The 25,556-nt window shown below is 37.2% G+C and overlaps 1 protein-coding gene across 5 annotated transcripts in view; it reads right to left on the minus strand.

Annotated features, from left to right (window-relative positions):
- Positions 1–25,556, minus strand: part of LOC131751357 (zinc finger protein 33B) — a 74,309-nt gene that overhangs the window by 32,285 nt on the left and 16,468 nt on the right. Inside the window, exons 1-4 of one of the 5 annotated variants that reach the window (XM_067025645.1) lie at positions 24,838–24,957; positions 23,615–23,745; positions 1,950–2,094; positions 1,200–1,295 (exon numbers count right to left, since the gene is read on the minus strand). In XM_067025645.1, the coding sequence (XP_066881746.1) occupies positions 1,200–1,295; positions 1,950–2,094; positions 23,615–23,629 (256 nt within the window). In that variant the 5' untranslated portion in view covers positions 23,630–23,745; positions 24,838–24,957. Of the gene's footprint in view, positions 1–1,199; positions 1,296–1,949; positions 2,095–5,834; positions 5,960–23,614; positions 23,746–24,833; positions 24,991–25,556 lie in introns of those variants that run through there. The other 4 variants (XM_067025641.1, XM_067025642.1, XM_067025644.1 and 1 more) reach the window with 4 other exon arrangements.

Below are 25,556 nucleotides of genomic sequence, written 5' to 3' on the forward strand. Positions count from 1 at the left end.
GTTCATGCCTTGGTCCAGGACGATCCCACATGCTGCAGAGTGGCTGGGCCTGTGGGCCGCGGGCGCTGAGCCTGCGCCCGGAGCCTGTGCTCCGCAATGAGAGAGGCCACAACAGTGACAGGCCCGCATACAGCAACAACAACAACAACAACAAAAAGATTGTTTCCGTACCCTGGCTACTGTGAATAATGCTGCAATAAACATCAGAATGCATATATCTCTTCAATATCCTGTTTTCATTTTGGGGGGGTATACAACACAGAAGTATAAATACTGGGTCATATTCTAGTTCTATTTCTAATTTTTTGTGGAACCTGCATACTGTTTTCCAAAGTGGCTGAAGCAATTTACATCTTAACCAACAGTGTACAAGGGTTCACTTTTCTCCACATCCTTGCCAACACATCTTAACTCTTGTTTTCTTGATGCTAATCATTCTGACTGGTGTGATGTGATATCTCACTGTGGTTTCAATTTGCATTTCCCTAATTATTAGTGATGTTGAGCATCTTTTTCACATACCTATGGCCATTAACAACACTACTTCTATAAACTCATTAAGACACATTATTTTTTTCACACTACACTCTCAGCTCTTACAGTATAGCAGGTACTCAAAAATTATTTAAGTAAAAAAATGGCCAATAACAACAGGAATGCAGAGCAATGGAGGTAGTAAGGCAGGCAACTGAAATTGCTTTGAGAATCATAGAGTAACCAAGAAAAACAACAGTAAAGATGAGATGGGCAAAAACTGGACTACTGACAAATTTAAGAATGATGAATATTCAAAAAGTGAATCAAAAGGAGAACATTTTTTGTAAGAGTGGCATCTGGAGGTTTGATTTTAAAAAATCAGTATTGGGCTTCCCTGGTGGCGCAGTGGTTGAGAATCCGCCTGCCGATGCAGGGGACACAGGTTCGTGCCCCGGTCCGGGAAGATCCCACATGCTGCAGAGCAGCTGGGCCCGTGAGCCATGGCTGCTGAGCCTGTGCGTCCAGAGCCTGTGCTCCGTAACGGGAGAGGCCACAACAGTGAGAGGCCCACGTACCACACACACACACAAAAATCAGTATTTTAAGTCACTTATAAGGATTAGAATCTCTAATGTGATATTCTTCAAAAAACATTTTAAAGTTGTCAACCCCTGGACTAATAAACTCCCTGATATTCATTTGTTCAGTACACATTAACTCACCTGGGAAGCTCTGTCTTGGGAATTCTTCCTCCAGTATCCATGGCTCCTCTCCTTGCTCCAGCCTGAAGATCACCTCTGGTTTGGTAACACAATACCCTGTCAAAATGAAATAATTTAGGACTTGGACCGGGTGGCCTAGACTTCAGGGCCTCTGAAAGAGGAGGAAGCTTCTAGAATTGGTCAATGAAAGTGCCACTGAACATTTCCTTGGAGAGATAAATACAAATGTCTTCCTGGTGCCCCAAAGTGACCAATAAACACTGACTCCTGATTTCCAATCTTAAATATCATTAAACTCTACAGAATGTCCATGTGCTTCTTAATTAAAAGCATTTTTTTTCATTATAAATTTGTGGCCAGGATGAGGGTCTGATTTAAGATTCTCATGCATTTATTACCACTTGATGCCTCAGTCAGTTCGGGCTGTTATAACAGAATACCACAGACCAGGAGGCTTAAACAACAGAAATTTATTTCTCACAGTCTGAAGGCTGCTGAGAAGTCTGAGATCAAGGTGCCAGCATGGTCAGAATCTGGTGAGGCCTCTCTTCCCGGTTTGCAGATAGCTATCTTTTTGCTGTGTCCTCACATGGTGGAGAACACAGAAAGATCCCTTCTCTCCTCCTGTTTTTGTAAGTGCATTAATCCCACCATGAGGATCTAATAATTTAATCTAACCCTAATTGAGGATTAGGGTTTAAAAGAAAATTTTTAAATGCCATTTAGAATTACATAATAAACAGACCTTACCCACTGAGACAAGGTTACTGTAGTTCTCCAGCATCACATCTCTGTAAAGGGACCTCTGAGATGGGTCCAGGTGCTGCCACTCCTCTTGGGTGAAGCCCACAGTCACATCCTTAAATGATACCAATTCCTGGAATTTCTGTTCAATCTGAAATGTTCAGAATTAAGGTGACATGGAAAAAGATGTATGGAAACAAATCCTTACCGTGATTACTGTTTACAGATTACCAAATTGGTTTGCAGAATGTTTCTTTTGCTTTATACTCTGGGAGAAGAGAAATCATGGTAGAAATATTCTGCCATTGCATTACTTATTAATTATCAAGTCCCCACAATGGATCTGGAACTATGCTAGTTCTTGGAAAGACTAAGATTACTAAAAATCATCCTGTATTCAAGAAGCATACAATCTGGTAAGAAAACTTGCAGTAATATGTTACAAGCACTATTGTTAAAGTACACACATAATAGATTAATGTAAATGAGAAGCAAAACTAGTTCTATTTTGAGATTCACTGAGGAAGAACAGCTATTGGATAAAGAGTAACACTGTGTTCTTCATGAACACAGACAGGGCCAGGGCACAGGCAAAGGCAGGGGCCCTCTAACATCTTCGGGAAATGAGCCAAAAGGCAAACAGCAGAGGAGGAGTTGAGATAAGAAAAAGGGCCATGGACATATTCAAGAAACAGATTAGAGAGTAACTTCAGACCAATAAGTCTCCAAAGTATGTGATAACTTTCCAAGTTAAAGAATATTTTTGAATACTACAGAAGCTTATATTTATAAATTATAGGAATAAACTAACAATAAATTTATTATGAACTTTAGTCCTATTCTTAGACTTAAAATGTACAAAAAGTCTAATATTCTATTTCACTACAATACATATTCTAGGTTCCAATCCTTCAATTCAGAGACAATAATTAGGATGTGTAGAAAATGAGACAGGAAAGATTTTAGAACTACTGAACTTGAAATGTCTGTAGAACATAGCAGATAATCAACTGTATTGTTTTTGATATCATCCAGAGTTCATGCCTCTACCTGAGGGATAACTGCTGCAGAAAAAGAGGAGCCAAAGAAGAGATTCAAGGATATACTGCAAGTATGTGACCAGGTTTTTATTTCAGAACCAATTCTCTTTTTTAAAAAAGGGAAGGGAAAGCTAAAGGACAAAACAACACCATTTACATAAACTACTAAAGTAGAAACTGGGATGCAAGTAGAGCACTGATAAAAGGAGACAGACAGCAACAGAATGTGATCAGCAATTCACTGGCAGAAAAGGAAATGTTTTCTCAGGGTATATGCATGAACAGCTGTACAGATACTAGAGTCACAAAGCAAGCCAGGAACATTAGAAGAAAATAGATTGGGCACTGTACTTTAGCAAGATGTGTCTTAACTATAATAAATCTGAAGCATAATACTGGAGGTGTAGAATGAAAATAAGGACTTGGTAGACATTAATAGTTTAGTAGTGTTTGAAATCATCAAGAATGAATCAGAAGGCTCTAAGAAAATTAAGCGTGAAAATAAAAGACTGGAAGCTGAGGGAAAATCACTTTTTAACTAGTTCACAGAAAAAGAACAGGTCATGAAGGCCATGACGGAACTTTCTGAAAGGTAGAATTACAAGAAAGAATAGTTTTTAAACCTAAGAGATGATGATATGACCAACTCAGTAAATACAGAAAAGCAGGATTTAAAAAAAAAAAAACCTCTTGGCAAACTAGGAATAGAAAGGAATTTTCTCAACGTGATAAAGGATTTTTACAAATACCTCCAGCAAATATCACACTTAATGGTAAAATATGGAAAGTGTCCCACTTAAAATTAGGAGCAAGATAAAGACACCTACTATCTCCAATTTTATTCAACATTTTTCTGAAGTTCTTAGAGTAATATAGTACAACAATCAACTACACAGAAAATCCAAATAAAAGTATCCAAAATAAAGTTTTAGAAATTAGATACAAGTTCAGTATAGCAAATTTCAGAAAATTAAATTTTTTAAAGGTACAACTCACAATAGCAAGAAAAATATGAAAATCTTTACAAAAAATAAAATGAAGGAAAATAAGAAGACCCAAATAAATGGAGGGATGTAACAAATTCCTGGATAAGCAGGCTCAATATTATAAAATATTATAATATTATAAAAATATCAATTCTCTCCATGCTGATGTACAAATTCACAGCAATTTCAAACAAAATCCCAGACAAGCTAATTCTGAAATATGTGAAAATGCAAAGGGTAAAAATGGACAAAACAATCTTGAAGAAAAATTAAGCCAGAAAGTATCATTTAACACATATAATTAGCAATATACCATAATTAAAACAGTATGATACCAGCATAAGAATTTTCATATCAACAGAATGGAAGAAGAGTCCAGAACCAGACCCACACATATATGTCACTTGATTTATGACAGGGGTAATGGAAGGACAATCATTTCAATAAATGATACTAGTTTAATTACTGATATAATGAACATTTACTGCTATCTTAAGTGTAAAGAGAAATATATTTTAGACGATATATAGATCTAAATTTGAAAAGTAAAACAATAAAAATTTTAGAAAATGCCATAAGAAATACCTTCATGACCTCAGGACAGGCAAAGATTTCTTAAACAGGATACAAATTATATAATAATTCTATAATATTAAGAACTCACCCTTATCAAAAGACAGAAAGAGAATAAAAATTCAACACACAGAGTGGGAGAAAGCATTTGGAATACATATACCTGACAAAGAAGTCCTATCCCTAATAAAGAAAGACATCTTATAAATTAATGAGGAAAAAAAAGGCAAGTCATCTTGGTAACTAAACTGACAGCAAACCCTTCAAGAGAAACTATGAAAATGAGAAGACACTGGGTAAAAATTTGAATAGGCCATTTGCAAATAAGGAAACAAAAATGGAATGTCATTTTAAGCAGCTAGGAAAAATGCCACTAGAAAATTCCAAATCCAGCAAAAATATTCTTCTGAAATGAATATATTTTCCACATAAGGGTTGAAAGTTATCAAAAGTACACACAGACAAGAAATATAAAAGTTATGGAAAATGATACCTGATGGAAGCACAAAACTTCGGGAAGTAATAAATAAAACTGAAAATGTACTTTAAAGCAACAAGTAACGTCTTCTGGAATCTGTGACAAACACAAAAGTAAAATACAGCAAAACACTAGTAAAAGGATACTTAAACTGTTTTAAGATTCTTGTATTGTCTGTCAAGTGGTAAAGCATTATTAAAGTAAACAAAAATTAGAAAACTGTAGAGGAAAAGCTCAATTCCTCTGTTTTACTCTACTCAGTTCACCAAATTTGTGAGAGTTTTTCCCACTCCAAGGAATTAACTCAACTCTGACACTACAGCGTCAGATTCCAGGCTCAGTCCCAAAACACCACGCCCACATAAGACACGAATTGCAAATGCAGATTGTCACCTGTACATCTCACCAATGGATATAAATCAAGGTTCCCACACCCTCCTCTTTTGGTTCAATAATTTGATAGAGTGGCTCACAGAACACAGAAAAATGATTTACTTACTAGATTAATGGTTTTATAAAAGGATACAACTCAGGAACACCCAGAAGGAAGAGATACACAAAGCAAGAATGGGTAAAAGGATACAAAACTTCCATGCCCTCTCAGAGCTCGCCACCCTCCTAGTACCTCCACTTGTTCAACAACCTGGAAGCTCTCTGAATCCCATAAATTCAACGATTTTTATGGAGGTTTCATTATATAGTCATGATTGATTAAAGCACAGGTCATTGGCAACTAATTCAGCCTCCAGCCCCTCACCCCTCTTCAAAGAGTTCCAACACTGTAACACATGGTTAGTGTTCCTGGTACCCATACCTCATTCTTAGAGGCATTCCAAAAGGCATCTCATTAACACAAACTCAGGTGTGGTTGAAAGCGGCTTGTTATAAACAACAAAAGACACCAATTCCACCTTAATTTCTCTGGAGCTACTTCAGGAACTGGGAACAAAAATTAGATATTATTAACAACAGATGTCCCTACAGCTCTTAGGGATATTATTAGAATTTTAGGAGCTAAGTTAAGGAATCTTGGAGGAACACCCAAATATTCATTACATACAACAACATCACAACTGCAAACTGTAATATCTATAGTAAAAACTAAAAAAATACAAAATTTTATAACTAAAAAGCTACTAGATATAAAAAAAAAATGGGAGAAGATGGTGGAAGAGTAAGACACAGAGATCACCTTCCTCTCCACAGATACATCAGAAATACATCTACATGTGGAACTGGCTCCTATAGAACACCCACTCAACGCTGGCAGAAGAGCTCAGACCTCCCAAAAGGCAAGAAACTCCCCACGTACCTGGGTAGAACAAAACAAAAAAGAAAAAACAGAGACAAAAAAATAGGGATGGGACCTGCACCAGTGGGAGGGAGCTGTGAAGGAGGAAAGGTTTCCACACACTAGTAGCCCCTACGCGGGCAGAGACTACGAGTGGCAGAGGGGGAAGCTTCAGAGCCACGGAGGAGAGCGCAGCAACAGGGGTGCAGAGGGCAAAGCAGAGAGATTCCCGCACAGAGGATTGGTGCAACCAGCACTCACCAGCCCGAGAGGCTTGTGTGCTCACCCGCTGGGACAGGTGGGGGCTGGGAGCTGAGTCTCCAGCTTCGGTCAGATCACAGGGAGAGGACTGGGGTTGGCAGTGTGAACACAGCCTGAAGGTGTTAGTGCACCACAGCTAGCCGGGAGGGAGTCTGGGAGAAGGCTGGAGCTGCAGAAGAGACAAGAGACTTTTTCTTGACTCTTTGTTTCCTGGTGTGCGAGGAGAGGGTATTAAGAGCCCTGCTTAAAGGAGCTCCGGAGATGGGTGCAAGCCGCGGCTATCAGTGCGGACCCCAGAGACGGGCATGAGACGCTAAGGTTGCTGCTGCCGCCACCAAGAAGCCTGTGTGCAAGCACAGGTCACTCTCCACACCTCCCCTCCCAGGAGCCTGTGCAGCCCGCCACTGCCAGGGTCCCGTGATCCAGGAACAACTTCACCAGGAGAACGCACAGCGCACCTCAGGCTGGTGCAACATCACACCGGCCTCTGCCGCTCCAGGCTCGCCCCGCATCCATACCCCGCCCTCCCCCCGGGCCTGAGTGAGCCAGAGCCCCTGAATCAGCTGCTCCTTTAACCCCTCCCTGTCTGAGCAAAGAACAGACGTCCTCAGGCCCCGCACAGGTGGGGCCAAATCCAAAGCTGAAACCCCGGAGCTGTGTGAACACAGAAGAGAAGGGGAAATTTTTCCCAGCAGCCTCAGAAGCAGCTGTTTAAAGCTCCACAATCAACTTGATGTACCCGGCATATGTGGAATACCTGAATAGACAACTAATCATCCCAAATTGAACAGGTGGACATTGGGAGCAAGATATATTATTTTTTCCCCTTATCCTCTTTTTGTGAGTGTGTATGTCTGTGCTTCTGTGTGAGATTTTGTCTGTATAGCTTTGCTTTCACCATTTGTCCTAGGGTTCTGACCATCCGGGGTTTTTTTTGTTGTTTTTTTTTTTACTTTTTAGAAACTTTTTTAATAATTATTTTTTATTTTAATAACTTTATCTTATTTTATCTTACTTCACTTTATTTTATTTTCTCCCTTCCTCCCTCCCTCCCTCCCTCTCTTTCTTTCTTTCACTTTCTTTCTATTTATTCTCCCTTTAATTCTGAGCTATGTGACTCTTGGTGCTTCAGCCAGGAGTCAGGGCTGTGCCTCTGAGGTGGGAGAGCCAACTTCAGGACACTGGTCCACAAGAGACCTCCCAGCTCCATGTAATATCAAACGGCAAAAGTCTCCCAGAGATCTCCATCTCAACACCAAGACCCAGCTTCACTCAACGACAAGCAAGCTACAGTGCTGCACACCGTATGCCAAACAACTAGCAAGACAGGAACACAACCCCACCCATTAGCAGAGAGGCTGCCTAAAATCATAATACAGCAACAGACACCCCAAAACACACCACCAGACGTGGACCTGCCCACCAGAAAGACAAGATCCAGCCTCATCCACCAGAACACAGGCAATAGTCCCCTCCACCAGGAAACCTACACAACCCACTGAACCAATCTTAGCCACTGGGGACAGCCACCAAAAACAACGGGAACTACGAACCTGCAGCCTGTGAAAAGGAGACCCCAAACACAGTAAGATAAGCAAAATGAAAAGACAGAAAAACACACAGCAGATGAAGGAGCAAGGTAAAAACCCACCAGACCTAACACATGAAGAGGAAATAGGCAGTCTACCTGAAAAAGAATTCAGAATAATGATAGTAAAGATGATCCAAAATATTGGAAATAGAATAGAGAAAATGCAAGAAACATTTATCAAGGACCTAGAAGAACTAAAAAGGAAACAAGCAACGATGAACAATGCAATAAATGAAATTAAAAATACTCTAGAAAGGATCAATAGCAGAATAACTGAGGCAGAGGAATGGATAAGTGACCTGGAAGATAAAAGTGGGAATAGCTATTGCAGAGCAGAATAAAGAAAAAAGAATGAAAAGAACTCAGGACGGTCTCAGAGACCTCTGGGACAACATGAAACGCACCAACATTTGAATTATACGGATCCCAGAAGAAGAGAAAAAGAAAGAGACTGAGAAAATATTTGAAGAGATTATAGTTGAAAACTTCCCTAATAGGAAAAGAGACTGAGAAAATATTTGAAGAGATTATAGTTGAAAACTTCCCTAATAGGAAATTGTTAATCAAGTCCAGGAAGCACAGAGAGTCCCATATAGGATAAATCCAAGAAGAAACATGACAAGACACATATTAATCAAACTATCAAAAATTAAATACAAAGAAAACATATTAAAAGCAGCAAGGGAAAAACAACAAATAACACACAAGGGAATCCCCATAAGGTTAACAGCTTATCTTTCAGCAGAAACTCTATAAGCCAGAAGGGAGTGGCAGGACATATTTAAAGTGATGAAGGAGAAAAACCTACAACCAAGATTACTCTACCTAGCAAGGATCTCATTCAGATTTGATGGAGAAATTAAAACCTTTACAGATAAGCAAAAGCTAAGAGAATTCAGCACCACCAAACCAGCTCTACAACAAATGGTAAAGGAACTTCTCTAGGCAAGAAACAGTAGAGAAGGAAAAGACCTACAATAACAAACCAAAAACAATTAAGAAAATGGTAATAGGAACATACATATCGATAATTACCTTAAATGTAAATGGATTAAATGCTCCCACCAAAAGACACAGACTGGCTGAATGGATACAAAAACAAGACCTGTATATATGCTGTCTATAAGAGACCCACTTCAGACCTCGGGACACATACAGACTGAAAGTGAGGGGATGGAAAAAGATATTCTATGCAAATGGAAATCAGAAAAAAGCTGGAGTAGCAATTCTCATGTCAGAAAAAATAGACTTTAAAATAATGACTATTACAAGTGACAAAGAAGGACAGTACATAATGATCAAGGGATCGATCCAAGAACAAGATATAACAATTGTAAATACTTATGCATCCAACATACAAGCACCTCAATACATACGGCAAATGCTAACAGCCATAAAAGTGAAAATCGACAGTAAAACAATAATAGTAGGAAACTTTAATACTCCACTATCACCAATGGACAGATCATCCTAAATGAAAATCAATAAGGAAACACAAGCTTTAAATGACACATTAGACAAGATGGACTTAATTGATATTTATAAGACATTCTATCCAAAAACAACAGAATACACTTTCTTCTCAAGTGATCATGGCACATTCTCCAGGACAGATCATACCTTGGGTCACAAATCAAGCCTTGGTAAATTTAAGAAAATTGAATTCATATCAAGTATCTTTTCCAACCACAACACAATGAGACTAGGTTTCAATTATAGGAAAAGATCTGTAAAAAATACAAACAAATGGAGGTTAAACAATACACTACTTAATAAGGAAGTGATCATTGAAGAAATCAGAGGAATTCAAAAAATACCTAGAAACAAATGACAGTGGAGACACGACAACGCAAAACCTATGGGATGCAGCCAAAGCAGTTCTAAGAGGGAAGTTTATAGCAATACAATCCTACATTAAGAAACAAGAAACATCTCAAATAAACAACCTAACCTTGCACCTAAAGCAATTACAGAAAGAAGAACAGAAAAAACCCAAAGTCAGCAGAAGGAGAGAAATCATAAAGATCAGATCAGAAATAATCGAAAAAGAAATGTAGGAAATCATAGCAAAGATCAATAAAACTAAGAGCTGGTTCTTTGAGAAGATAAACAAAATTGATAAACCATTAGCCAGACCCATCAAGAAAAAAAGGGAGAAGACTCAAATCAATAGAATTAGAAATGAAAAAGGAGAAGTAATAACTGACACTGCAGAAATACAAAAGATCATGAGAGATTACTACAAGCAACGGTATGCCAATAAAATGGATAACCTGGAAGAAATGGACAAATTCTTAGAAATGTACAACCTGCCAAGACTGAACCAGGAAGAAACAGAAAATATGAACAGACCAATCACAAGCACTGAAACTGAAACTGTGATTAAAAATCTTCCAACAAACAAAAACCCAGGACCAGATGGCTTCACAGGCGAATTCTATCAAACATTTAGAGAAGAGCTAACACCTATCCTTCTCAAACTCTTCCAAAAGATAGCAGAGGAAGGAATACTCCCAAACTCATTCTATGAGGCCACCATCACCCTGATACCAAAACCAAACAAAGATGTCACAAAGAAAGAAAACTATAGGCCAATATCACTGATGAACACAGATGCAAAAATCCTCAACAAAATACTAGCAAATAGAATCCAACAGTGCATTAAGAAGATCATACACCATGATCAAGTGGGATTTATTCCAGGAATGCAAGGATTCTTCAATATACGCAAATCAATCAACGTGATACACCATATCAACAAACTGAAGGAGAAAAACCATATGATCATCTCAATAGATGCAGAGAAAGCTTTTGACAAAATTCAACACCCATTTATGATAAAAACCGTGCAGAAAGTAGGCATACAGGGAATTTCCTCAACATAATAAAGGCCATATATGACAAACCTACAGCCAGCATCGTTCTCAATGGTGAAAAACTGAAACCATTTCCACTAAGATCAGGAACAAGACAAGGTTGCCCACTCTCACCACTCTTATTCAACATAGTTTTGGAAGTTCTAGCCACAGCAATCAGAGAAGAAAAAGAAATAAAAGGAATCCAAATTGGAAAAGAAGAAGTAAAGCTGTCACTGTTTGCAGATGACATGATACTATATATAAGAGAATCCTAAAGATGCTACAAGAAAACTACTAGAGTTAATCAATGAATTTCGTAAAGTAGCAGGGTACAAAATTAATGCACAGGAATCTCTGACATTCTTATACACTAATGATGAAAAATCTGAAAGTGAAATTAAGAAAACACTCACATTTACCATTGCAACAAAAAGAATAAAATATCTAGGAATAAACCTACCTAAGGAGACAAAAGACCAGTATGCAAAAAATTATAAGACACTGATGAAAGAAATTTAAAATGATATAGATTGAGAGATATACCATGTTCTTGGATTGGAAGAATCAACACTGTGAAAATGACTCTATTACCCAAAGCAATCTACAGATTCAATGCAATCCTTATCAAACTACCACTGGCAGTTTTCACAGAACTAGAACAAAAAAGTTCACAATTTGTATGGAAACACAAAATACACCGAATAGCTAAAGCAATCTTGAGAAAGAAAAACAGAGCTGAAGGAATCAGGCTCCCTGACTTCAGATTATACTACAAAGCTACAGTAACCAAGACAGTATAGCACTGGCACAAAAACAGAAATATAGATCAATGGAACAGGATAGAAAGCCCAGAGATAAACCCACGCACATATGGTCACCTTATCTTTGATAAAGGAGGCAAGAATATACAGTGGAGAGAAGACAGCCTCTTCAATAAGTGGTGCTGGGAAAACTGGACAGGTACATGTAAAAGTATGAAATTAGAACATTCCCTAACACCATACACAAAAATAAACTCAAAATGGATTAAAGACCTAAATGTAAGGCCAGACACCATCAAACTCTTAGAGGAAAACATAGGCAGAACATTCTATGACATAAATCACAGCAAGATCGTTTTTGACCCACCTCCTAGAGAAATGGAAATAAAAACAAAAGTAAACAAATGGGACCTAATGAAACTTAAAAGGTTTTGCACAGCAAAGGAAACCATAAATAAGACCAAAAGATAACCCTCAAAATGGGAGAAAATAGTTGCAAATGAAGCAACTGACAAAGGATTAATCTCCAAAGTTTACAAGCAGCTCATGCAGCTCAATAACAAAAAAACAAACAACCCAATCCAAAAATGGGCAGAAGACCTAAATAGACATTTCTCCAAAGAAGATACACAGATTGCCAACAAACACATGAAAGAATGCTCAACATCATTAATCATTAGAGAAATGCAAATCAAAACTTTAATGAGATATCATCTCACACCGGTCAGGATGGCCATCATCAAAAAATCTAGAAATAATAAATGCTGGAGAAGGTGTGGAGAAAAGGGAACAGTCTTGCACTGTTGGTGGGAATGTAAATTGAAACAGCCACTATAGAGAATAGCATGGAGGTTCCTTAAAAAACTACAAATAGAACTACCATACGACCCAGCAATTCCACAACTGGACATACACTCTGAGAAAACCATAATTCAAAGAGTCATGTTCCAAAATGTTCACTGCAGCTCTATTTACAATAGCCAGGACATGGAAGCAACCTAAGTGTCCATCAACAGATGAATGGATAAAGAAGATGGGGGACATATATACAATGGAATATTACTCAGCCATAAAAAGAAACGAAATTGAGTTATTTGTAGTGAGGTGGATGGACCTAGAGTCTGTCATACAGAGTGAAGTAAGTCAGAAAGAGAAAAACAAATACCGTATGCTAACACATATATATGGAATCTAAGGGGAAAAAAAAGTTCATGAAGAACCTAATACCGGGTAAGACGGGAATAAAGACACAGACCTACTAGAGAATGGACTTGAGGATATGGGGAGGGGTAAGGGTAAGCTGTGACAAAGTGAGAGAGTGGCATAGACATATATACGCTACCAAACGTAAAACAGATAGCTAGTGGGAAGCAGCCGCATAGCACAGGGAGATCAGCTAGGTGCTTTCTGACCACCTAGAGGGGTGGGATAGGGAGGGTGTGAGGGAGGGAGACACAAGTGAGAAGAGATATGAGAACATATGTATATGTATAACTGATTCACTTTGTTATAAAGCAGAAACTAACACACCATTGTAAAGCAATTATACTCCAATAAAGATGTTAAAAATAAAAAAATAAGTTCTAGGATAAATACAAAAACCTTTCTGATACTTTTTAAGCTTCCTTTCTGCTTATTATATAGTTATATTATTTGAAGTATATATTAATACTAGGCTTAATACCTGTTACTTTCTGGGTAAAGAGATGAATGAGCACAATAATCAAATCCTTTTACACTTTAAAAAAAAGAAAAAATGCCTCTCAAAAGGAGAATGGGTAAGTAAATTGTAGTATTTTCATGTAGTGGAAGACTATGCAGTAATACAAGGAATAAACTACTCGTACAGGCAGCAACATGGGTGAATCTAACATATACTGAATGAAAAAAGCCTCATATAAAAGCGTACACACTAATTCTATACATCTAAGTTTCAATAACAGGCAAGATTAACAAATAATGATAAAACAGTGCCACATAAGGGAAGGGAAGTTGTTAAAGAAAGGTCATAAAGGAATCTGAAGGGGTGGTGGAAATATTAAATATCTTGACCTACTTGGTAGTTACTAGGACATATATGTTTTTTTTAAAAAAGCAGTATACAGTTACAATGAATGCACCTTACACATTTTACTGAATTATGACATAGCAAAAAACAAAACCAAAAAAACCAGAATGCAAACAAGGAGGAAAATGGCATATATGAGATGGTGAACAAATTCATAAAAGCAGCAATAACAAGATACTAGTAAAGTGACAGCCAGCAGCTGTAGGAGTTTGAAACAGGATAATTTATACCTTCTGAAAGGAAAAGATATGAAGCTGTGACATTTTCTTATGCTGCTAATAAAGAACATGTAAACAAAATATTTTTATCTGTTGATGCAGATACATATCAATGAGTACCAAGGCTGAGATTCCTTAAATATCTGAACAGGGAGAGTACACTGAATAAGAAGTAAAGTAACATAAGTTTACGAAGAGGTAAGGTGGAGATAGGTGATAAAATTTAGGTATCTTATGTTAAAAAAGAATATTGCATTGTAAGCTCAGTGTTGAAAAAACAAAACAGAATAAAATAAAACATGTAATGAACAACCAACAAGAAAAATTACAAATAAATATACTGTGGGATGGAAGGACTAAAACCAAACAACAATAAATGAAAATAGGTGAAATCACTCAATGTAAAAAAAGTTATCTTAAGCTTGAAAGTCCCACTTTTTCTTTCTTTTTTTTTGACCAGAAAAAAATCCTAAGGGAAACAAAACAGGATTTTTGTTTACATCTCTATTGTAGGACTTGTAATAATACAAAAATTATGTGTTTGTTTTAATGCCCTACATAAGAGTTTCTCTTATGCAGGGCATTATAAAAGGAGTTATAAATATATATCTCATTCTTCTTAGAATCCTCAGCCTCTGGCACACAATAGGACATATAATAAATATTCATAAATGGTTTCTGGAAGAATGAATAAAGAACCAATTAAGTTACATTAAGTGAATATTAATTTCAGGGAAAGGGAGACTTATCTGTGATAAAAATAGCTGTGGTCAAGTGAAACAAAGAGCCCGGACATAAACCCACACTTATGTAGTCAAATGATTTTTGACAGGGTGCCAATAATACACAATGCGGAAAGGACAGTCTCTGCAGTAACTGGTGTTGGGGAAACTGCATATCCACATGCAAAAGAATAAAACTGGACCCTGATCTTATACCACTCACAACAATTAACTTGAAATAGATCAAAGACTTATACATAAGACCTGATACCATAAAACCCCTGAAGAAAACACAGGGAAGAAGCTCCTTGACATGGTTCCTGGCAATGATTCTTGGATAAGACACCAAAAGCACAGGCAACAAAAGCTAAAATAAACTAGTAGAACTACAGCAAACATAAGAGCCTCTGCACAGCAAAGGAAACAATCAAGAAACTGAAAAGGCAACCTACAGAAAAGGAGAAAATATTAAAACATGTTTCTGATAATGGGTTAATATCCAAAATCTATAAAGAACTCATACAACTCAAAAGCAAAAAAGCAAATAATCCAATTGAAAAATGGTTAAAGGACCTCAATAAGCATTTTTCCAAAGACATATGAATGGCTAACAGGTATACGAACAGGTGTTCAACATCACTAATCATCAAATGCAAACAAAATCACAAGGAGATATCACCTCACACCTTAAAATGGTTATTATCAGAAAGACAAGAAATAACAAACGCTGGCAAGGATGTAGAGAAAAGGGAAGCCTTGTGCACTGCTGGTAGGAATGTAAACTGGTGCAGCCACTATGGAGGAGACTACAGTGGCTCCTCAAAAAATTTAAGGTAGAACTACTATATGATCCAGCAATTCCACTTCTGGGTATAAACCGAAAAGAAACAAAATCACTATTCCAAAGAGATATCTGCACCCTCATGTTCATTGCAGCATTGTTTACAATAACCAAAACATGGAAACAGCCTAAGTGGTCCATCAACATATAAATGAATAATGAAAATGTAATGGATGTATACAATGGAATACTATTCAGCGACAAAAAGAAGGAAATTCTGCCACTGGAAATAATGTGGCTGGACTTATGCTAAGTGAAATAAATCAGACAATGAAAGAAAAATACTACTGGTAGCACTTATATATGGAATCTAAAAATAACAACAAAAACAACAATAAAAGCCAATTTCATAGAAAGAGAATGAAATGGGGGTTGCTGGGGGTTGGCAAGGGCTGGGGGAATGGGGAAATGGAATGATGTAAGTCAAAAGGTATAAAATTTCAGTTATTATAACTTCAGAGGATCTAATGTACAGTATGGTGACTATAATTAATTATACAGTATTGTATACTTGAAATTTGCTGAGAGTATACCTCAAGCATTCTCACTGTCAAAAAAAAAGTTAACTATGTGAGGTGATGGATGTGTCAATTATCTTGATCCTGGTAATCATCCAACAATATATATGCATATCATATCATCACATTGTACACTTGAAATATGTACAATTACATTTCTTGATATAATTATATTTATTGGTATAATTGTATTTGTTGATACAATTATATTTGTTGACCTAATTCCCATGTATAAAATAAGTAATCTTATTCTGACTCCTGGTTTTAGCTTAATGTTACTCTTCAGACTTCTTTAGATAACTTAATTTGTGATTGTCACCTCTTCATGATTTTTATAATTTTTACTGAAGTATAATATATATACAAAAACAATGCACAAGTGTACTTAAGTGTACAAATGGCTCAATGAATTTTCACAGTGAACACACCCACTTAACCAGAATCCAGGTCAAGAAACAAAACTTTACCTTAAATCCAGAAGTTCTCTCATGCCCCATCTACTGCCTACACCCTATCTTACTCTCACATGATAACCACAATGACATACCACTATACACACTTAGATGTCTAAAACCAAAAAGTCAGAAAACAGCAAATGGAGATATTGGTAAGAACATGAAGCAACTGAAACCTTCATACCTTGCTAGTGGGAGTATAAGTAAACATATACACGTTGGAAAAACATTTGGGAATTTCTTCTCAAGCTATATATAGTAATTCCTCCCTTAGTTATACACCCAACATGTGTTTTTTTCTTAACCAAAGGCCTGTAGAAAATGTTCACAGCAGTTTTGTTTATAATAGCCAAAACCTAGAGAGAGCCCAAATGCCCACCAACACAATGCAGAAATAAACGGTAGCACAGTCATATAGTGGAATACTATATGGCAATAAAAAGAAATAGATATACTTAGCAAAAGGAATGAATCTCACAGAAACTATATCGAGTGAAAGCCAGACATAGAAGCAAAAGCAATCAACAATAACAGAAGTCAGAATAATGAGGAACTTGGAGCACCAGGGAATCTCATGGGATACTTAAGTTTGACACTTAAGTTATGTACACTTTATTTCAATTAACTGAGGAAAAAAGTACAAATATTGTTTGGAATTTATAACATCCATCTGACTGAAAGTCTCTGAAATAAAACTGATATACTGTTCGTGAAACGAATAGCCTGAAACAAAAAATTATGAAATATCAAAACAAAATCAAGGCACTTTTTTAGGAGTGATGTGGAAATACAAAATTTTTTTGAAGTTCTTCTCTAGCTTGATGAAAGATGAGCAATGGACAATCAAAAGATCTTGATGAGAAAGTATTATTTAACATGCATATGTTAATAAAGAAATACAGATTCAATTACAACAGTTACTAATGTGTTGGTAATCAGAACCAAAAAGCAGCAATCTACCAAATTAGAAAAAGAAGAAAATAAGTGTGACTAGCAGTGCATAAACAGAAAGTATGACAAAAAATATAAAGAACATAAAAAATACAATGATGTCATACTAAGATATACAGTAAACTAAAGAGCAAAAACAGCAACTAAGCTATAAGATGGCATATGAATGTGCTAAATTTCTTATCGATGACAGACATAACTGACTTGAAAAACAAAACCTGCCAGAAGTTATTTGTAAGAAAAGAACATGAAAATTTGAAAATAAAATGATGGGCAAAAATCAAACATGCTGCAGAAAATATAAGTAAAATAAAAGTAGGTTTGGCTATGTTTACGTGAGATAAGGTAACACTGAGGGCCAAAAGAATTAAATGAGCAAAGATGATTCTCTAAGAAGAGAAATACACTAAGTCCCCTACATATGAACGAGTTCTGTTCTGAGAGCAAATTCATAAGTCCTATTTGTTTATAAGTCCAATAAAGATAGCCTAGGTACCCAACTAACACAATCGGCTATATAGTACTGTACTGTAATAGGTTTATAATACTTTTCACACAAATAATACATTTTTTTAAAACCCACAAAAAATAAAGAAAACATTTTTAATCTTACAGTACAGTCCCTTGAAAAGTACAGTAGTAAAGTACAACAGCTGCCATTCAGGGGCTGGCACTGAGTGAACAGGCAAGAAGAGTTACTGACTGGAGGAGGGAGAGGAGGTGGGAAATAGTAGAGCTGAAGGATAGTCAGCAATAGGAGACGGAGGGCAAGCTACACGTGACAATGTAAGCTAGACATGTGAACTAACTTACATGACTGGACATGAGAACACACATTTGCATCTTTGAAAGTTCGCAACTTGAAGGTTCATATGTAGGGGACCTACTGTAGTTTGGGTAATTTTCTTTTTGGCACCAGATATCATAAAAACCCATAACATAAAGAAAAAATTACTGTTAAGTATAAAGATAGTATGATTAAGACACACTCACATATCCATGAAAATAAATAGATGTTTTCTTTAGAAACTTTAAGAAACTACCAAAACTGATTTAGAAATAGATGGAAAATTAGTCTAAATATCAAAAGCCAGAAATATGATGTAATAATCAATTGAAGGGCTTCTCTGGTGGCGCAGTAGTTAAGAATCCGCCTGCCAATTCAAGGGACATGGGTTTGAGCCCTGGCCTGGGAAGATCCCACATGCCGTGGAGCAACTAAGCCCGTGTGCCACAACTACTGAGCCTGAGATCTAGAGCCCACAAGCCACAACTAATGAGCCCATGTGCCACAACTACTGAGGCCTGCGCGCCTAGAGCCCAGGCTCTGCAACAAGAGAGGCCATGACAATAAGAAGCCCGCACACTGCAATGAAGACCCAACACAGCCAAAAATAAAATAAATATAAATCAATAAATTTATTTTTTAAAAAATCAACTGAAGATCTTAAAGATGTACCATAAAAAAACCACCAGCGCCAGATGTTTTTAGAATTAAAAGTCTAGCCAACAATAAATAAAATGACAACCCATGTAATTTAAACAGCCCATACCACAGGAAAATACATAACTATCACATACTTAATACCAAAACAAAATATTCATCAAGAACAGGTCATATTTAATTCTGATACAAAATTGTAAATAAAACTTCGGCAATCTCAATTTCACACCAGTCTATTAAGAGAGTAATTCAGCACGTCCAACAGGAACACTCCAGGTTCCAACTAGGTTTCAGTAAAGCAGATTATTTTGTTCCCACTATGTTTTCCAAACACTTAAAAACAGTCTATAATTTTGAACTAAAGTTCAAAAAATATTAGCTGAATGAATAACTTAGTATATTTTTTCCCAATAACTCAAGCTTAAATTAGACACATGGTAGTTTCAGGTGTTCGAATTACCTGACACAGACTTAACAATCTGTTTAATCTGTGGTTAAAATAATGAAGGAAAAAAAGATGGCAAGATGGATGATTTCAACAGGAAACTAAAAACTATGAGAAAGACTGAAGATAAATAAGAAAACTTAAAAGCAGCTAAAGATAAATGAAAAAATGCACCCTAAATTGCAGAATATATATACTTTTCAAGTTTACACAGAACTTTTGTACCAAAATTGACCACAGTCTGGGACACAAAGCAGATTTCAATAAACTTCAAAGATCTGACATCACACAGAGAATTTTCTTTTTACACAGTTTTTAAGATACATAACAGTGGGTTAAATCATTTTTCAAAAATGATTATAGATAAATTGCATGGGGAAAAAAGTAACCTGATGTCTTCCACATACAAAAGTGAACATCAATTCCATTAAAACAGGCATAAATGTGAAAGCCAAACGTTAAATATTTTTAAAATAACAAAGGAGATTAACCCCAAGACTTCGGAGTAGGAAAATTAATTTTAAACAGGATACAAGTAACACCTACACTAACAAACTTAATAAACTAATCTAGAAATTGGCAAACTTTTCTTTGTAAACAGTCAGATAGTAAATATTTTAGGCTTTGAGGGCCCAATGGTCTCTGTCACTTCACTACTGAACTTTTCCACTAAAGCCACAGATTATATGTAAATGAATCACCAGGGAGGTATTGGAATTGTGAGAGGGGCACAAGGGAAGCTTCAGGAGTGCTAGTAATATCTGTTTTGACCTATGGGTTAAGTTACATGGGCAATGGATTTGTAATAATTTATTGAGTTCTATACTTAAGATCTGTGGCTTTTCTATAAACCTGCTATACATATACAAATAAGGTTTATTAAAAACTAAGATACACTTTAATTTATTGATCAAAGAAGGCATGAAAATAGAAACTGAAGCCTGCATATAAAAAAAGCACTACATATTGATACCTGGATTCTGTAGTTAAAGTGGTACACAGAGGGTAATTACATCTTTAAATGCATACACTTAAAAGCTTTAAAATAAACTCGTCTTCAACAAAAAGCTGGAAAAAATAGCCTATAACCAAAGACAGTTGAAGCAAGGAATAAAGGTAAAAGTAGAAGTTAATGAAAATTATAGATCAATAAAGCCAAAAGCTGGTTCCTTGAAAGACTAATAAATACATATCTGTAATAAAAATTAGTCACAAATGAAAAACTGTTAGAAATAAGAAGCAACAGATTAAACATTTTAAAAATAATAATACTATAGACAAGTTTATGGAAAAAATACTGATGAACAGAACTATGCAGATTATTAAAAGAATAACGCTTTTTGACCTAGTGGGCCTTGTTTCAGAACACAAAGATTAGTTATTAAGAAATGTGGAAATATCCCCCATAAAATGTTAAGAAAGCATTTGGAAAAATTAAACTCTCAGTCTTAATAAGACTCAGTGAATACTTTGTGAACATGACAAAATCTACCCAGTCCAAGCCAGCAGCATGCATAATGAAGAAATACGGCAGGCACTCCCACTCAAATCTGTTTTGTTGGTGCTTGGTCAGGAAGTGTTATCCTTTTATTGTGCTGCTTATTCTTCACAGACAGAAAAAATAAAATTAGGTCCTTTAATCACATTACGTATACACACACACACACACACACACACACACACACACACACATATTTTTAAACTCCAGATGGATTAAGATACTATATATATTTTTTAAAAAACATGCTTGGTATTTTTAGACGAAATAAAGAAAAATTTCATTAGGCCCTTGGGGTAAGGATAACAGAATGAAAAATAGAAAGCAGGGACTTCCCTGGTGGCACAGGGCTTAAGAATCCGCCTGCCAAAGCAGGGGACATGGGTTCGAGTCCTGGTCCAGAAAGATCCCACATGCCACAGAGCAACTAAGCCCGTGCGCTACAACTACAGAGGCTGTGCTCTAGAGCCTGTGAGCCACAACTACTGAGTCTGAGTGCCACAGCTACTGAAACATGTGCACCTAGAGCCCGTGCTCCACAGGAGAAGCCACCGCAATGAGAAGCCTGTGCACCACAACGAAGAGTAGCCCCTGCTCGTGGCAACTCGAGAAAACCCTTGTGCAGCAAAGAAGACTCAATGCATGCAATAATTAATTAATTATAAAAAAAAAAAAAAAAGAGTCCGCCTGCCAATGCAGGGGACATTGGTCCCGGAAGATCCCACACGCCGAGGAGCAGCTAAGCCCATGAGCCACTACTACAGAGCTTGAACTCTACAGCCCGCGAGCCACAACTACTGAAGTCCGTGTGCCTAGGACTCCTGCTCTGCAACAAGAGAAGCCTCCACTGAGAGAAGCCTGCACTCCTCAACAAAGAGTAGCCCCTGCTTGCTGCAACTAGAGAAAGACCGCACGTAGCAACAAAGACCCAGTGCAGGCAAAAATAAATAGAAAGCACAGGAGAATTGTATCACAATATAAAAGTTACAGAAAATATACCATTAAATTAAAAGACAAAATATATACTGAGAAAAAATAATTAATAACAATTATAACGAAAGATTACATTTAGAATACATACAGAATGCTTACAAAACTCAGTGGAAGAAAACAACCTGAAAAGCCATAAATTTATGAAAACTGCACAACCTCAGTAATCAGTCACAAAATTAGACAGTGAAGTTTTTCACCCATTACTGAGGAAACAACTTTTATATCTGGTGAGGAGGGAAGAAAAGTAGTCTGCTAATGAATAACAATGTACATAGAAAAATTAGAAATCCTCATATCCTATAACTCAAAAATATTAATCATAGAACACTAGAGCAGTGATTCTTAAACTCAGCAGGTATCAGAATCACATGAACACCTTGTTAAAACAGACTGCTGAGCCTCATCCCTGAATCTCTTTTCCAGTACGTTTGAGATAGGGCATGGGAATCTGCATTTCAAACAAGTTTCCAGGTGCTGCTGCTGCTTCTGGCCAAAGAACCTCACTTTGAGAAGCACTGCTCTAGAGTCTAGAGTTACACCTGTATTTGTGCAGAGAGAATGACAGGGATATGCAGAGCAGCACTGTTTATATTACTGAAAAATGGCAATTATCTAAATGCCTACCAATAAAACACCTAGAATGGGAAAATGTAACTTTAAAAGGAATAAAATAAACTACATATGGATATATCTCAAATTATTAGTGAATTGGGAGAAAATGTGTATCATACATAAGCTAAAATAATTTACATATTTTTAAAAAGCACCCAAAACAATATACAGTATTGTTCAGCTAACTATATATTTTTCCAATGTACATACAGGGGTAAAGTAAGAAGACTAGTAGAACTTGGAACTAGACTCGGAACTGAACTATGGGGCATAATGAGGAAGACTCCAGGAAAAAGCCATCAGAAGAGTGATATCAGAAGTGGACAAAGGAGACTTTCCAGGAGAGAGTAGTCAGTACGGTAATGTAGCAGTTGTTCAAGGAAGGCAACTACAATTAAGTCACTGGTGACCTTTACCTGAATAGATTCTCAAGTGGAGAAGAACCAAGACAGAATGCTATGGGATGAAATTTGACTGAGAGGCTCAGAAATATTTACCAGAGAATTTAACTTTGAACCACCTGCTGCAGGACTTGTACACACAGCTGGGCTAAGATAAAGTAATTTTGTAATAGGTGTGCAGGCCATTTATTCATCTAAACACACTAAGTTTTATAACAAAATTAATAAGACTATCATAAAATTGATTATTTGAACCCTCTCTTGGACCCTTTTACTCCCAGTAAGGAATGGTCTGAGGCACTCATTTCAGGGAAGGTTACTCACTATGTGTCCCTATGTTAACACAAAGAAGGATATCTTCCAGTAAGAAGATATGTCTTTATGTCTTGAAAGGAAACTGTCTGTAACCAAGATACAGTGTCTCCCTTTCTGCTATGGTCATCAGAAATGTATCTGCAGGTCAACTTAGAAATTAACTTAGAAATTATACATTATATTGATCAGTATATATCTGTAAGCCAGTATGGTCCTGCTATTGATCTGTGAACTTTATATTTTCTATTAAGTTTGACTTTTATCTATAACTAATTTTCCATCTTAACATATGGACTCTTACAAATCTCACAAAATCCATTGTTAAATAAAGGAATGAATGAACAAACTTACCTGGGATTTATTCATTTTCTGCTGTTCTTGGAAAAATGTAGACAACTCTCAAGATACGCTGGGTTAGGAGGACTGGGGTCATGAAAGATCTGGCCTGTGTGGCAGCTCCTGAATTCTCCTTCCCTATAAAGCTAAACACATCACTAGATAAGGAAAAACCTCAATGTCCCTTTGACCTTCAGAAGAGTCAGGGAGACAGTTGGTGGAACACCACCTACCTAATATGACTCTAATATAATCAGGTAGCTTTGGGGTATAAAATTGTTCAGAGTTAGGTATTTACCTCCGGATATTTTAACAGTTTAAATCTCCCCTGGTGTTCACAAAAAAAGTTTAAATGATAAAATTGGTTAAAACGAACTAAAAAACACATTATGAAGGAACATTAACTCTTCACCAAAGCTGTTGTTAAAAAAAAAAAAACACTCAAGACTAAAGAAAAATAATAAAACTCAAAACTAAGCTGTTTATCAATTTCCCCATTAATATTACTAAACCTTTGGTTAGTGACTCCACAGAAAGCTATAAAAAGCAGTGCTTTGAGGAAAGACCCGTGTTTTAATTTATCTTTGTTGCTGTTTCTCAAAAAGATCTTTCATTAAAAACTTGCTTTTAGTTGTATGGAAAAGCAAACAGTACTGGCTTAGGAGTCGGATCTTTTAGTCTTCGCCACTAACTGATCTGAACAAGGCACTAATCTTCAAAACCAAACAAACAAAAAGAAATTCTATTACATGATACAAAAACCGGATAATTCTTGAAGATCCTTCCTGAATGCTAGGGCAGGCAGAACAGAGAGACAACGTATATCAAGATGAAGTGATGGACATGACTACAGAGCAGTTCGCAATCCAAAAAGCATAAATGGAGAACCATAGGCATGGGTATGTGTACAAAGCTAACTATTGTTATTACTCAGCCTCGCGCGTTCTCCCCGCAGCACCGCCCACCTACCCCAGGGGGCTCGCTGCACCCGTCAAGCATGCGTATTAAGCCCTCCTCCTGCGCCCTCAAAAAGGGGGCCTCTCGGACAGCCGCGCCCGCTCAGCGCTGGGGCAGTCAAGCAGGGGCTTTGGCTCCTTTTCCTGACTGAGACGCCAGCTTCCCGCCGTCCCGGGGGTCCGCGGAGCTCCTCCCCACCACCGTGCACCGACCTTCTCCCTCCCGCCCTCCAAACCGAGGGCTCCCGTCGGCCCTCACCCAACCCTCCCGGGCTCACCCACCTCTCCCTCGTCGTGTAGCACTGGCCCTAGAAGAGCGCATAGACTCGCAAGCCCCGGAACCGCTTCCCACGCAAGGGCTGAGGAAAACAGAAGTAAAGGCTGCAGTGCACAAAGGCGGAAGTGCACAGAAGCCAAAGGTGGCTCTAGGCATGCGCAGATGGCCCGCACTCAGGGCCAGACAGTCTGCGCGGAACATCAGAAGTCTGTTTCCCTTGAGCCTCCGCGACTGGCGGTTCGGGATTGGCTGAGAGTGCAGCCTTACCTAGCAGTGGGAAGTTTGGAGCTTTAAGTTCCCTAAGCTTTAAGCCAGCAGGGACTCCCCCAAAAGTTATGGATTACAGCTGAGTTCTCTGTGCAGCCAGAATGCAAATTTACACACAGAGCTGTCAAGGAAAGGAAACCAGTATGTCAATTTCACTTTTTTTTAAGACTGGGAAATAGACCCCATTAATAAAAGAATAATATGCGCCATCAGCAATTTGTTCAGGAATTAAAAAGCGGAGAAAGGGCAGACAAGAAAGCCAGTTCATTAAAATCATGAAAGCAATAAATGAAAATTGTAGATAAATAAGCCACAATCCAAAAGAAAACAGTCATTTATATAAACATATTCTTTCATTTGTGACATTAAAATTACTTGAATAAAGGGAGATATACCCTTTCATGGAAAGATTCAAAAATTTTGGACAAAATTCCAATAAGAATCTCAACAAATTTTT

Source organism: Kogia breviceps, chromosome 2 (assembly GCF_026419965.1).
Source record: "Kogia breviceps isolate mKogBre1 chromosome 2, mKogBre1 haplotype 1, whole genome shotgun sequence".
NCBI classification, from domain to species: Eukaryota; Metazoa; Chordata; class Mammalia; order Artiodactyla; family Physeteridae; genus Kogia; species Kogia breviceps.